The 14,540-nt window shown below is 48.4% G+C and overlaps 2 protein-coding genes across 2 annotated transcripts; both read right to left on the reverse strand.

The window, feature by feature from the left end:
* Window positions 1-340: 340 nt before the first annotated feature.
* On the reverse strand, window positions 341-13,064 carry LOC124001920 (mucin-2-like). The gene is made up of 2 exons (XM_046309083.1): window positions 3,259-13,064; window positions 341-1,762 (listed from the first exon to the last, which is right to left on the reverse strand). The coding sequence occupies exons 1-2, from the start codon at window positions 12,974-12,976 to the stop codon at window positions 1,053-1,055; spliced, it is 10,428 nt and encodes a 3,475-aa protein (XP_046165039.1). The 5' UTR covers window positions 12,977-13,064; the 3' UTR covers window positions 341-1,052.
* Window positions 13,065-13,348: 284 nt separating this feature from the next.
* Window positions 13,349-13,879, reverse strand: LOC124001926 (fibroleukin-like; the record flags this gene model as incomplete). The annotated part of the gene is made up of 1 exon (XM_046309094.1): window positions 13,349-13,879. A coding segment is annotated over exon 1 (447 nt), but the record flags the coding sequence as incomplete, so codon positions are not given.
* Between the last annotated feature and the right edge of the window lie 661 nt (window positions 13,880-14,540).

The raw sequence follows: 14,540 nt of genomic DNA on the forward strand, positions 1-14,540 counted from the left end.
TGAGTTTGGAAGAAATTATCTCTGCATACTGTTTGTCATCACTCTAGTGGAAATCTGATTTTAATGTTGTTTTTTAACTTTATTTTCTCCACAACTCTACTTCTGTACAGGTTCCTACTGGAGTTCAACTTCTGTGGGTTGTGGCGCTCGGATTACGTTGTAGACGGTAAATTATGTTCTTAATACTCTACGTAACAAAGGCCATTGCAAAGAGGATATTTGGATACATACCTGTGGAGGGAGAGTCTTTACGTGCTAGCTGAGTTGTTTGCATAGATAGTCTACAAGTTATACATGTATAGTCAACACCATGGTGTGACTGAACACATCAACAAAGGAATTAAGTTCTGTTTTATTGACCTCATTTAATTTTTCCCGTAAAAAATACTGAGAATAAAAAAACATTACAACAATCAATCGTCAGTCAATCATTCCAGTACAATTTCAGTACAATTTCATTACCCTCCTCAAAGAGTATTTCTCTTTCTCGTCACAGGAGAAAGACTTCTATGAAACCGTTTTCCAACAATACTTTCACACTGTAACCTTACATAGATAATAAGAAGACATCTTATAAATTACTTCAGGAACTCTGAACATCTTTTCCACAGTTTGAGTGTTCCATTTGAAACCATAAACCATGGTGTTTCGTTTCAGACCACTAAGTGGCAGTATTTTACCAACAGAGCAGGCTTTTCCGAGGCTCACTAATATTTATCAAGAAATTAAGAAGATTTAGGTGTTGTTGACCTGCCTGAATCAGAGATTTAATATTTGAAAGATTAAATAAAATGATGGAATATATTAAAATTGCTTGTTAAACAAAAGGCATTATAAACCCCCAAAATATGAAACAGCAGTACAATCTGAATGTTTCCATTTGCGTATCAAACAGTGCTCCTCCATAAAAAAATCTGATTTTTAACATTGAGCATTTTTCCTGCTTTTGTCATGGACCCATTGAAAAATCTCGGAGGCCTCATAGGGGTCCCCGGCCCCCCTATTTGAGAATTGCAACAGCTGAGAACGCCAACCGAGGAGCCAGCCGTAGATCACTTTGCATAGCCCCTTGGCCTGATCATCATTCTGACAGTCTTGAAAGATTGTCTGTCATTAGTCGGGTAGTACTCTGTGGATATGTTATGCCACGTCCCCCAGTAGATTCCGTTCCGCACCCCTTTGTATTTTCCCACATAATATCTCCCGTTGAGGTTGGAAGCCATGCAGGCGTCAAACCACCAGCCTGAGCTGTAGTAGGCCCCACAGTTCCCTGAAGGGTATCGGTCATAGTCCCTGTCAGGAGTCGTAAAGAACCTGTTGTTGTGGTCATAACTCTTGCTAAATTGAAGTGCATCTCCTGCCGTGCCCGAGTACCCACCCACAGACAGGCGGTAGCGTAGCCGCTCGCCAGCCACACGGAAGAGCCTGTACTCTGCGTACTCCATCATGCCGTTAAAGTCCTCCAGCTCCACCCGAAGGACCATCACCCTGTTTCGTGTCAGCAGGTGGATGTGGTCGTTGCCCAGCCAGAACTCCCCAGCCATCAGGTCACCAAAGCCCATCCGGTATTCAGCCCAGGTCCGGTTGAAGTCCACACTGCCATCCTGACGGAGCTGAATGACGGTCCACCCTCCGCCACGAGACTCCATGTCACAGAACACTGCAATGGTTCTGTTCTTAGGGTCAGGGGTCACTTGGTAGACTCTGCTATTCCTCTCCCCCCTGGCCATGTGGTCAGAGCAGTCTCTGGGTGCCATGGTTACTGTTGAGTGGAAGGATAGTGAAATGTCAAAATTAGATTGGAGTAGTCTGTAATCTTTGTTGGAAAAAAGGTACCTTGCAGCATAACACAAATATACATGTTCTTACTGTAGGCCTACAGAAACTAAACTGGTTGAATAAAGGTTATTTTTATTTTTATTTTTTGCAAACAAAATACAATTTTTCACACATTTGAAACTATACACACAAAATTAGAATATGATTGTATCATGCTGAAATAGCTAGAATTTATCGGTTACCATAAATTTGAAGTCTTTTTATGTTAAAGAAAATGTCCCTAAAACAGATTTCAGTTAAATGTCAATTAGAGTTGTTAAGTCTGTAAGACATTTAGGTGCTTGGCTTAAAGTGGCCTTGAACATTAATAAAAGCTAGCAATAGCTTTGTGTGACACTTAATTTGTTATTTGATATATGTGCCACTCAGCAATAACAATGTGTGTTTAAGCTGACTATGACCTAAAAGCATGCTCTGCACAGTCACACCTTGATCCCTATTTAAGCCACACACACTCACAGACAAGCACATGCTCACATATATAAATTCTTAATTTAACAGAGAATAACCACAAACCACACAACATCTGTTACAAAGATGATGATCTCAAACCTCCACCACATTATAATAGGCTCATTAAACATCACCTTAGGTCGCTTGGACTTCAAAGTTACAATCCTCATCATTTATAATGGAGATGATATCACACTGATATAAAGTTGATTGAGCAATATTTAAAATAAAATTCCAGAACAACATTGTTCCACTCACAACAATATATTTTCCAGTCACAATTTCCACTGTTATCTGCCATAACCTAGGCTACACTGTTTCAATAGAAGTTTATAATTTATCTTAACCAATGGGGAAAGGAATAGGGTTTTTGTATTTATGTGGGATCTTCATTTGATCAATCTGTTGCAAGATATCTTTTCTGCAATGCAGGACATTTAAAACTTGTAGTGTATTTGAGGTTTAAAAAGGCTTCTTTTTGTCATTTGTCATTTCCACTTAGACGTGTCATACTTGATTTTCCATTATGAAAAATGTATTAACCTCTACAAAAATGTCCATTAATTATAATCCACATAATAATTAGAACCTCCTGTTGCTGCAGGATTATTTTCCTGCCGTAGCAAACTGGCTCAAATGAAGATCCTACATCTGTGTAGGCTGTCATCAGAATTTGTAGTGTCGTATTTGTATAGCACATACGTTTACAAAAAAAGTGGCATCTTAATAACTTAATAACAGTGAATGGCCTTTCTGGATCTTGCTTTGAATAAGTCAACACATTTGGTAGCTACGTACTATAGGCTACCTGGTACCAAATAATATATAATACGGCTTGATTCAGTGAACCCATAAGAAAGCTCAAACTAAACTTTACGTCATTATCAATTACAATGTAATTATCATAATTCCATTTAAATAGCAGACAATAGCATGTAAAGTAAAAATATAATTCATGAATCTTACCTCCTGGTGAAATCTGTGCAGGGCTTTGAGGCTGGTTCTCCGTCCTGTTAGTCTTGCTGCCTACCTGGCCCTTTTCTGTGAGCAGGTTGAACCCAGGACGGACCTTTGGATGCCCTCCTCGAGAAACCTTTGGCCCTCCGCTTGTATACTTTGTGTCATTCAGACTAGCAGATACTTGGCTGGTCTTCACACGCAGTTCTCTCACACTGGGGGTGGAAGACTCCGGTATGGGGCTGGGGGTAGGGGAGTTGGGGCTGGGGGTAGGGGTGTCAGGGCTGGTGGTAGTAGGGCTATGGTTAGAGTTGGCCAATGGAATGGGACTAGTAGTGCTAGTTTTGGGGCTAGGCCTTGTGCTAAATTGTTGCCTTGAGCTGGTATTTTTTAGACTGGTGATAGTAGTGGTCATTGTGACAGGGCTAGTGGATGTTTTCAGGCTAGTTCTAGAGATTATTTTTGCGCTAGAGCTGAGGGTAGTTTGTTGGTTAGGTCTTGTAGTTCTTGAGCCAGGGCTTGTGGCCGTTTGTGGGCTGGGGTCAGTCATAGTCCTTTGGCTATTGGATGTCTTGGGGCTAGGTGTGGAGGAAGTGGTCCTTGGACCCTGGGTGGTGGTTTTGGGCCAAGGCTTTGGAGCAGGTCTGGGCTTCAGCACAGGCTTTGGTCTTGGTCCAGGTTTAGGTGTTCGGTCTGGAATAGGTATTGGGTCTGGTTTGGGCTTTGTGCCAGGTTTAGGCTTACGTTCAGGTTTAAGCTTTAGGCCAGGTCTGGTAGTTGGTCTGCTGGGTTCTAGCTTTTGGGAAGACTTTGTCTCAGGACTGATGCTGATACTGGTGGTCCTTGAACTGGAACTTATGGAGGTTGTGGTTGCTGGAGTTGCGGTTGCTGGAGTTTTGCTGCTTGAGCTGGAAGAGTTGGTCCAAATTCTTGAACTGGTGATCCTTGAGCTAGTGTTAGTGGTGGTTGTGGGTTCTGGAGTTGGGCTACCGCTGGTGCTGGTCCCGATGCTGAGCCTGAAGGTTCTGTAGTTCATCCTGAATCCTGGACTAGTGACCTTTGGGTCAGGATTAGTGGTGATTCTGGTTGCTGAAAATGAGCTCAGTGTTGTACTACTTCGGCTTGAGCTGGAAGGTCCATTCTGGATGCTTGGACTGGTGGTCGTTGGGCCAGGGCTACTGGTGGTGGCTATAGAGTGGATCTGTGTAGTGCTGCTTAGACTAGTACTGGTCCTGGTGTCCCGTAGAGTGGGGCTAGTAATGCTGATCCCAGGGCTGAAGCTGGTAGTCCTGAACCTTGAACTGGTAGTACTGGAGCTTGGGCTATGGATAGTGGTAAGAGATGGGTCAGGCCTGGGTGTGATGTTTGGGCTGGAAGAACTAGTAGGATTGGGTGGTCTGGGCTTTAGGACAGACTTTGGTTTTGGTCTTGGTTTGGGTCTTAGGCCTGGAATAGGCCTTGGGCCTGGTTTGGGATTTGGTTCAGTTTCAGGCCTTAGGTCATCTTTGGGCTTTAGGCTGGGTCTGGACTGTAGGCCTGGTCTGGGTTGTGGCCCATATTCTGGCTTTGTGCTAAGTCTGGGGATCCACTGGGACCTGGTGATTGTTGGGCTGGGTCTAGCATTTTGGTCAGACTTTGTCACATGGCCGGAGCTGGCGCTGATGCTCAGTGAGCTGAGTCTAGTAAAGCTGGTTGATTGGCTGGGGATAGTGGTGGAGGAGCTGGCCTTGATAATTGGATTGGTGGTGGTTGTAGTTGCTGGAGTGGGACTACTGCTGGTTCTGGCCCCAGGGCTAAGGCTAGTGGTGGTGGTTGAAGTTGAGCCGGGTTTGAGTGTGGTCTTTGGTCCTGAACTGGAGAAGCTAGTCGGGCTGGGTGTTCTGGGCTTTAAGACTGATTTAAGCTTTGATCCAGGTTTAGGCTTTGAACTTGGAATAGGCCTTCGGCCTGGTTTGTGCTTTTGGTCTGGTTTGGGTTTTAGGCCAGGTTTGGGCTTAATGCTAAATCTGGGGGTTGTTGAGCTGGGTTCAGGATGTTGGGCAGACTTTGACTCAGGACTGATGCTGGTATTGGTGGTCCTTGAGCTGAGGCTAGTGAAGCTGGTGCTTGAGCTGGGGCTAGTGGTGGTTTTGGTTGCTGGAGTTGGGCTTAGTGTGAATCTTCCTGAGCCTGCCCGGATGCTAGAACTGGTGATCTTTGGGCTAGAGCTAGTTGTGGTTGTGGTTGCTGGAGAGTGACTTGGTGTGGTTCTGCTGAGACTGCCCGAACTGGGGTTTGTAAAGCTAATCTCAAGGCTGGAGCTGGTAGTCCTGGAGTTTGGACTTGTGGTCTTTGGGCTGAGGCTAGTGGGGATGTCTGGAGTTGAGCCAGGTCTGGGAGGGGTCTTTGAGATGGAGCTGGGGGAGCTGGTTGGATTGGGTGGTCTGGGCTTTAAGTCAGGTGTGAGCTTTGGTCCAGGTTTGGGTATGGGTCCTGGAATAGGACTTAAGCCTGGTTTAAGCTGTAAGCCAGGTCTGGGAGTCAACCAGAACCTAGTTCTGGAGCTTGGATGGGTGGTCCTTGAGCTAGGTCTAGCAGTGGTTGTAGTTCCTGGAGTGGGGCTACCACTACTGCTACTGCTGATGCTGGCCACAGGGCTGGAACTAGTGGTCTTGTAGCTTGGGTTGGTAATCTTTGTGGTAGTGCCTGGAGAGGGGCCTGGTGTGGTGCTACTTTGGCTGGTACTTGTCCGCGTGGTCTGCCAACTGTGGCTTGTGATTCCAGGGCTGAGGCTAGTGGTGGGAGTTATGTTACTGGTCTTAGGGTTGAGGCTGGTTGGGCTGGGTGGTCTGGGCTTTAGGATGGGCTTTGATTGTGGTCCAAGTTTAGGCCTTAGGCCTGGAATAGGCTTTGCACCTGGTTTGTTCTTTAGTTCAGGTTTAGATTTCAGGCCAGGTTTGGGCTGTAGGTTAAGTCGAGACTGTAGGCCAGGTCTGGGCTTGATTCTAAGTCTGGCAGTTGTCATGTTTGTTTCAGGGATTTGGACAGACATTGTCTCAGGGCTGGAGCTGGTACTGGTGGTCTTTAAGCTGAGGCTAGTGAAGCTGGTCCTTGGGCTGTGGCTAGTGGTGGTTGTTGCTTCCTGAGTTGAACTTGAGCTGGAAGAGCTGGTCGGGATGCTTGAACTGGAAGTCTTTGGGATAGCGCTAGTGGTGGTTACTGGAGAGTGCCCCGGTGTGGTGCTGCTTTTGCTGGTACTTTTCTTAGTGGTCTGTTGACTGGGTCTTGTAAAGCTGATCCCAGGGCTAAAGCTTGTGGTGGTGGTTGAAGTTGAGACACTTCTTGGATAGGTATTTGGGCTTGAGCTAGATGACCTGGTTGGTTTGAGTGGCCTGGGCTTCAAGACAGGCTTTGGTTTTGGTCCAGGTTTGGGTCTAGGGCCTGGAATGGGTTTTGCACCTGCTTTAGGCTTTAGGCCAGGTCTGGGCTTAATCCTAGGTCTGGTAGTCATTGTGATGTGTTCAAGGTTTTGGGCGGATGTAATCTCAGGGCTGGAGCTGGTACTGGTGGTCCTTGAGCTAAGGCTACTGAAGCTGCGGCTAGTGGTAATTGTAGTTGCTGGAGTTGAACTTGATGGTGTGGGATTTAGGACAGGCTTTGATTTCGGCCCAGGTTTTTGTCTGTGGCCTGGAATAGGCTTTGCACCTGGTTTTAGCTTTACGCTGGGTGTGGGGGTCCATAAGGACCCAATTCTGGCACTTGAACTGGTGGTCCTTGGGCTAGATCTAGCAGTGGTTGAATTTCTTAAAGTTGGGTCACTGCTACTGCTGGCCCAAGGGCTGGAACTAGTCACCCTATAGCTTGGGCCGGTAGTCGTTGAACTAGGATTAGTAGTGGTGGCTGAAGAGTGTCCCAGTGTGGTGCTACTTTGGCTGGGTTTTGTACCTGGTTTTGGCTTTAGGCCAGGTCTGGGCTTAATCCTAGGTTTGGTAGTCATTGTGCTGGGTTCAGGGTTTTGGGCAGATGTTGTCTCAGGGCTGGAGTTGGTACTGGTGGTCCTTGAGCTGAGGCTAGTGAAGCTGGTCCTTGAGCTGCGGTTAGTGGTGGTTGTTGTTGCTGGAGTTTGTCTTGGCCTTGTGCTGTTAAAACTGCCTTGACTGGGTCTTGGATTACTAATCCCTGGGCTGGAATTGGTAGTAAAGGAGCCTGGACTGGTGATATTTGTGGTGAGGTTTGTGCTGGTGTCTAGAGTTGAGCCAGTTCTGGAAGTTGTCTCTGGGACGGCTAGGGAAGAGCCAGTTGAGCCTGATGGTGTGGGCTTTAGGACAGACTTTGATTTTGGTCCAGGTTTGGGTCTGGGGCCTGGATTAGGCCTTGCACCTGGTTTTGCCTTTAGACTGGGTCTGGGGGTCCACCGGAACCCAATTCTGGAGCTTGGACTGGTGGTCCTTGTGTTAGGTCTAGTAATGGTTGTAGTTCCTGTAGTTGAACTACTGCTAATGCTGTCCCCAGGGCTGGAACTAGCAGTCTTGTAGCTTGTGCTAGTCATCTTTAAGATAGGACTATTGGTGCTGGCTGAAGAGTGTCCCGGTGTGGAGTTGCTTCGGATGGAACCTTTCTTAGTTGTCTGTAGATTGGGTCTTGTAAAGCTGATCCCAGGGCTAAGCCATGTAGTGGTTGTTGAAGTTGAGTCAGTTCTGTGATATGTCTTTGGGCTAGAGCTGGAGGAGCTTGTTGGACTGGGTGTTCTGGGCTTTAGGACAGGCTTTGATTTTGGTACAGGTTTTGGTCTGAGGCCTGGAATAGGTTTTGTGCCTGGTTTTGGTTTTTGGCCAGGTTTGGGGTGTAGGCCAGGTCTGGGCTTAATCCTATGCATTGTAGTCATTGTGTTGGGTTCAGGGTTTTGGGCAGATGTCGTCTCAGGGCTGGTACTGGTGGTCCTTGAACTGAGGCTAGTGAATCTGGTCCTTGGGCTGCGGCTAGGGGTGGTTGTAGTTGCTGGAGTTGAACTTGAGCTGGAAGAGCTGGTTGGGACGCTTGAACTGGAAGTCTTTGGCCTAGGGCTAGTAGTGGTTACTGGAGAGTGTCCCGGCGTGGTGTTGCTTTTGCTGGTGCTTTTCTTAGTGGTCTGTAGACTGCGTGTTGTACAGCTGATCCCAGGGCTAAGGCTGGTTGAAGTTGAGCCAGTTCTTGGATAGGTCATTGGGTTTGAGCTTGTTGAGCTGGTTGGGCTGGGTGGTCTGGGCTTTAGGACAGCCTTTGGTGTTGGTCCAGGTTTGGGTCTGGGGCCTGGAATGGGTTTTACTCCTGTTTTGGGCTTTATGCCAGGTCTGGGCTTAATCCTAGGTCTAGTAGTCATTGTGCTGTGTTCAGGGTTTTGAGCAGATGTCATCTTAGGGCTGGAGCTGGTACTGGTGGTCCTTGAGCTGAAGCTAGGGAAGCTGGTTCCTGGGCTGCGACTAGTGGTGGTTGTAATTGCTGGAGTTGAACTTGAGCTGGCAGAGGTGGTTGGGATGCTTGAACTGGAAGTCGTTGGGCTAGTGGTGGTTGCTGAAGAGTGTCTTGCCATTGTGCTGTTAAGACTGCCAAGACCGGGGCTTGTATTATTAATCCCTGGGCTGTAGCTGGTAGTGCAGGAGCCTGGACTGGTGGTATTTGGGCTGAGGCTTGTGCTGTTGTCTGGAGTTGAACCAGGTCTGGAAGTGATCTCTTGGTCAGAGCTGGAAGAGACAGTTTTCCTTGATGGTGTGGGATTTTGGTCAGGCTTTGGTTTTGGTCTAGGTTTTGTTCTGGGGCCTGGAATAGGCTTTGCACCTGATTTTGGCTTTAGGCCAGGTCTATGGGTCCACAAGGACCCAATTCTTGTGCTTGGACTGGTGGTCCTTGGGCTAGATCTCGCGGTGGTTGAAGTTCCTGGAGTTGGGCTATTGGTACTGCTGACCCCAGGGCTGGAACTAGTTGTCTTGAAGCTTGGGCTGGTAATCTTTGAGCTTGGACTAGTGGTGGTGGCTGAAGAGTGTCCCAGTGTGGTGCTGCTTTGGTTGGTACTTGACTTAGTGATCTGTAGACTGGGTCTTGTAAAGCTGATTCCAGGGCTAAGGCTTGTGGTGGTGGTTGAAGTTGAACCAGTTCTGGAAGTGGTCTTAGGGTTGAAGCTGGAGGAGCTGGTTAGGCTGGGTGGTCTGGGCTTTTGGACAGGCTTTGGTTTTGGTCCAGGTTTGAGTCTGGGGCCTGGAATGGGTTTTGTAACTGGTTTGGGCTTTGTGCCTGTTTTGGGCTTTATGCCAGGTCTGGACTTAATCCTAGGTCTGGTAGTCATTGTGCTCGGTTCAGGGTTTTGAGCAGATGTCATCTCAGGGTTGGAGCTGGTACTGGAGATCCTTGATCTGAGGCTAGTGAAGCTGGTTCCTGGGCTGCGGCTAGTGGTGGTTGTAGTTGTAGTAGTTGAACTTGAGCTGGAAGAGCTAGTTGGGATGCTTGAACTGGAAATATTTGGGTGAGAGCTAGTGGTGGTTGCTGCAGAGTGCCTTGCCATTGTACTTCTAAAACTGCCTAGACTAGGGCTTGTATTACTAATCCTTGGGCTGGAGTTGGTAGTAAAGGATCCTGGACTAGTGGTATTTTGGCTGAGGCTTATGCTGTTGTCTGGAGTTGAGCCAGGTCTGGGAGTGATCTCTGGGACAGAGCTGGAAAAGCCAGTTGGGCTTGATGGAGTGGGCTTTGGGACAGGCTTTTGTTTGGGTCCAGGTTTTGTTCTGGGGCCTGGAATAGGCGTTGCACCTGGTTTTGGCTTTAGGCCAGGTCTATGGGTCCACAATAACTCAATTCTGTCACTTGGACTGGTGGTCCTAGGGCTAGATCTAGCAGGGGTTGGAGTTCCTGGAGTTGGGCTACTAGTACTGCTGGCCCCAGGGCTGGAACTAATTGTCTTGTAGCTTGGGCTGGCAATCTTTGAGCTCGGACTAGTTGTGGTGGCTGAAGAGTGTCCCAGTGTGGTGCTGCTTTGGTTGCTACTTGTCTTAGTGATCTGTAGACTGGGTCTTGTAAAGCTGATTCCAGGGCTAAGGCTAGTGGTGGTGGTTGAAGTTAAGTCAGTTCTGGAAGTGGTCTTAGGGTTGAAGCTGGAGGAGCTGGTTGGGCTGGGTGGTCTGGGCTTTAGGACATGCTTTGGTTTTTGTCCAGGTTTGTGTCTTTGGCCTGGAATGGGTTTTGTGCCTGGTTTAGGCTTTAGTCCAGGTCTGGGCGGTAGGCCTGGTCTGGGCCTAATCCAAGGTCTGGTAGTCACTGTGTTGGGTTCAGGGTTTTGGACAGACGTTGTCTCATGGCTGGGACTGGCACTGGTGGTCCTTGAGCTGAGGCTAGTCAAGCTGGTCCTTGGGCTGCGGCTTGTGGTGGTTGTAGTTGCTGGAGTTGAATTTGAGCTGGAAGAGCTGGTCGGGATGCTTGAACTGGAAATCTTTGGGCTAAGGCTTGTGGTGGATACTGAAGAGTGTCCCAGTGTGGTGCTGCTTTTGCTGATACTTGTCTCAGTGTTCTGTAGACTGGGTATTGCACAGCTGATCCCACGGTTAAGGCAAGTGGTGGTGGTTGAAATTGAGCCAGGTCTTGGATAGGTCTTAGGGCTAGAGCTTGATGAGCTGGGTCGTCTGGGCTTTAGGACAGGCTTTGTTGTTGGTCCAGGTTTGGGTCTGGTGCCTGGAATGGGCTTTGCTCCTGGTTTGGGCTTTAGACCAGGTCTGGGCTTAATCCTAGGTCTGGTAGTCATTGTGCTGTGTTCAGGGTTTTGGGCAGATGTCATCTTAGGGCTGGAGCTGGTACTGGTGGTCCTTGAGATGAGGCTAGTGAAGCTGGTTCCTGGGCTGCTGCTAGTGGTGTTTGTAATTGCTGGAGTTGAACTTGAGCTGGAAGAGCTAGTCTGGATGGATGAACTGGAAGTCGTTGGGCTTGTGGTGGTAGCTGGAGAGTGTATTGGTGTTGTGCTGTTAAGACTCCCTAGATTATGGCTTGTATTACTAATCCTTTGGCTGGAGCTGGTAATAAAGGATCCTGGACTGGTGGTATTTGGGCTGAGGCTTGTGCTGTTATCTGGAGTTGAGCCAGGTCTGGGAGTGATCTCTGGGATAGAGCTGGATGGTATGGGCTTTGGTTTTGGTCCAGGTTTGGTTCTGGGGCCTGGAAAAGGCTTTGCACCTGGTTTTGGTTTTAGACCTTGTCTGGGGGTCGACAAGAACCCAATTTTGGCACTTGAACTGGTGGCCCTAGGGCTAGATTGAGCAGTTGTTGAAGTTCCTGGAGCTGGGCTATTGCTACTGCTTGCCCCAGGCCTGGAACTAGTCATCTTGAAGCTTGGGCTGGTAATCTTTGAGCTAGGACCAGTGGTGTTGGCTGAAGAGTGTCTCAGTGTGGTGCTGCTTTGGTTGCTACTTGTCTCAGTGGTCTGTAGACTGGGTCTTGTAAAGCTGATTCCAGGGCTAAGGCTAGTGGTGGTAGTTGAAGTTGAGCCGGTTCTGGAATCGGTCTTATGATTGAAGCTGGAGGAGCTGGTTGGGCTGGGTCGCCTGGGCTTTAGGACATGCTTTGGTTTTTCTCCAGGTTTAGGTCTTAGGCCTGAGAATGGCTTTTCGCCTGGTTTAGGTTTTCGTTTATCTTTAGGCTTTATGCTGTATCTGGGCTTTAGGCCTGGTCTGGGCTGTGTCCCAGATTTTGGCTTTGTGCTAGGCCTTGGGTTCCACCATGACCTGGTAATTGCTACGCTGGGTCCTGGGATTTTGTCCGTCGTTGTCCGTGCAGTGCTGGAGCTGGTGGTGGTGGTCCGTGAGCTGAGGCTGGAGGAGCTAGTCAGGCTGGGTGGTATGGGCTTAAGGCCAGGTCTGATGGCCTGGATAGTTTGGTTGGGCTTGTGCTTCTGGGAAGGTCTGTTTCTTGGGCTAATAATACTTTCTGATGAGCTGATGGTTGTTTGGTGTGAGCTTGTTTTGATACTTGGGATGGTTCTGTCAGTCCTGTAGTTGGTGCCTGAACTTGGGGTAGTTATGGGGCCAGACCTGGTGGCTCCTTGGCGAGGTAAAGAGGAGATGGTCCTTTGACTTGAGCTTGTGTTCAGAATTGATTTCCTTGTGCTGGAGATGGAGGAAAATCTTGGGCTAGAGGTTGAGCTGGAGGAAGGACTTGGAATATATCCACCGGCAGTGTCTGATCTAGATCCTGGGCTGGGATTGGTGGCAGGGCTTGAGATGGAGGTGGATGTTTGGTCTGGTTCTGAGGAGTGAGGTCTGGGGATTGAGCCCTGTGTCAAACCACTGCTTGGGCTAGTTGAGGCTATGTCCTGATTATCACTTGACCCATCTGTCGTCACCACTATGCTGTGTCTCTGCACTTTTTGGACTCTTTTTTCTACCTCTTTCTCTATCTTCTTTACTGTCTCCTCTCTCTGATTCTCTTTCTTTTCTTCTGTCTGTCTGTGGCTTGGGGTTTGCTTCTCTCTCTCTTTCTTCTTCTGCCATTCTTTCTCTCCCTGGGTCTTCTTCCCTTGCCAAGGATGTTGGCTCTGCCTCTCCTTCTCTTTATTTTTTTCACTATCTTTCTCTATCTTCCCCTCCCTTTCCCTCTCTATCTCCACCTGATGTTGTCCCTTCTCCTCGATCTGTTCCCTATTTCCCCACCCTCTCTCTTCTTTCTCTCTACTCTCGCGCTCCAGATCCTTCTCCCTTAACTTATCCCCATGACTCTCCTCGGTTTCCACCTTCATTTCCCATAACCTCTCTCTTTCATTTTCACTCCCCCTGTTTTTCTCTATCTCTCCCCCTCTCCCCCTTTCCCCTTCTAAAATGTTCTCCTTCTCCATCTCTGTCTCCCTTCCCTCCTCTTCCTCTCTCTTGGTCTCATTCTCTATTTTTCTCTCCCTTTCTATCGCCCATTCCCTGTTTCCCCCTCTTTCTCTCTCATTTTCCCTCTCCCACTCTCTCTCCCACTCTTTCTCCCGTTCTCTCTTTCTTATCTCAACAATATTGTTCTCAATCTCCCTGGCCCTCTCCTCCACTCCCTCTCTCTCTTCCACAATTGTTGTCTCCCTGCCTCTTGCCCCCTCTCCCTCCTTGTCCATCTTCCTTTCTCTGTCTCCCTGTCTCTCTGTCTTCTTCTCCCACTCCTTCCCCTCCTTCTCCTTCTCCCTCTCTCCCAATCTCACCTTCTCCTTCTCTTCTTTCTCCCTCTCTCTGTCCCCCAGCCTTTCTCTCTCCCGCTCCATCTGGCTTATCCTGCACTCCATGCAGGCTCTCTTCAGCTGCTCCACGGTCTCCTTTAGCCTCTGCACCTCCTTCGCCGTCCTCTCCAATTCCCTGAGCTGCCGGGGCAGCATGACGTCCAGCGGTGGCAAGGTCACTCGGTAGGGGCATGCGTCCTCGTCCATCCCCTCTCCCCCACACTTCCCTGCAGGCTTTAGAGTTACCAAGCAGCTCCCAGAATCTGTACCCCAATTAAAGTCTCCCTTGCTGAGGTTTGCATAGTTCCCAGGGGGCGTGGAGAAGGCCAGCAGGGTCCCGCACACGCAGAGCACAGCCAACCTCATCGCTATCCTGAGCTATAAGAATTCTGAGAGAAGAGAAGGCGAGAGAGGGTGCATGAGGATGCCAAAGACCCACCTCGGTGTGTGTGATGCTGTGACAGAGAGTGGGAGGGAGGAAAGAAGGGGAAGAAAGAGGAGGGGGCTGAGGGACTTCTTGAAAGTGGTGTTTGCTTGTGTGAGAAGGATTTAGAGGAGAGAGAGAGAAAAGGAATGGGAGTGAGGGATTAAAAATTGGGCGTCCACTTCAAGGGGGTATCCATGTCTGTGAGTGAGACAGGAAAGGATGAAATGAAGAAAGAGGGAGTGAGAGGTAAAGGGAGAGAGGGGAGGAAAGAGAGAAAGAGATAATTGGGGGATTATAGCAGTCTTTGGCTGCTTCAGCATGTCACCAAAAGAGTTAACAGGTACGGAGCTAAATGGTTATAAAAGGCAGGAAAAGCTTTAAAAACGAAAGCCATTTATACAGCATATCGTAATCCTATTATTATTTTCCACATTGTCTTTAACCAAATCAAAACATCTAATGAGGACCATTCGCAACGCATTCTTATTCCATGCTGTAATGATAAGCACACATTGTTTTCTCTTCTTGCATATCACTGCAGTGAATATGCATGTGTGTGATGGTCGCTTTGGCATCCATCTCCCCATGTGTCCTGTTAATAGGGCCGACACACATGCGGATGACAGATGAGATGGGTCCAAATATGCATTTGAAGCACAAAGTCGTCGGGCCCCGGGCTGTGGC

The sequence above is a fragment of the Oncorhynchus gorbuscha genome, linkage group LG02 (genome assembly GCF_021184085.1).
Source record: "Oncorhynchus gorbuscha isolate QuinsamMale2020 ecotype Even-year linkage group LG02, OgorEven_v1.0, whole genome shotgun sequence".
NCBI classification, from domain to species: domain Eukaryota; kingdom Metazoa; phylum Chordata; class Actinopteri; order Salmoniformes; family Salmonidae; genus Oncorhynchus; species Oncorhynchus gorbuscha.

Coding starts and splice junctions, on each gene's coding strand:
- LOC124001920 (XM_046309083.1), bottom strand. CDS start 12,976: ATGAAGGTGGAAACCGAGGAGAGTCATGGGGATAAGTTAAGGGAGAAG. Junction 1,763..3,258: donor TGCACAGATTTCACCAGGAG/GTAAGATTCATG, acceptor TCCACTCAACAG/TAACCATGGCACCCAGAGAC.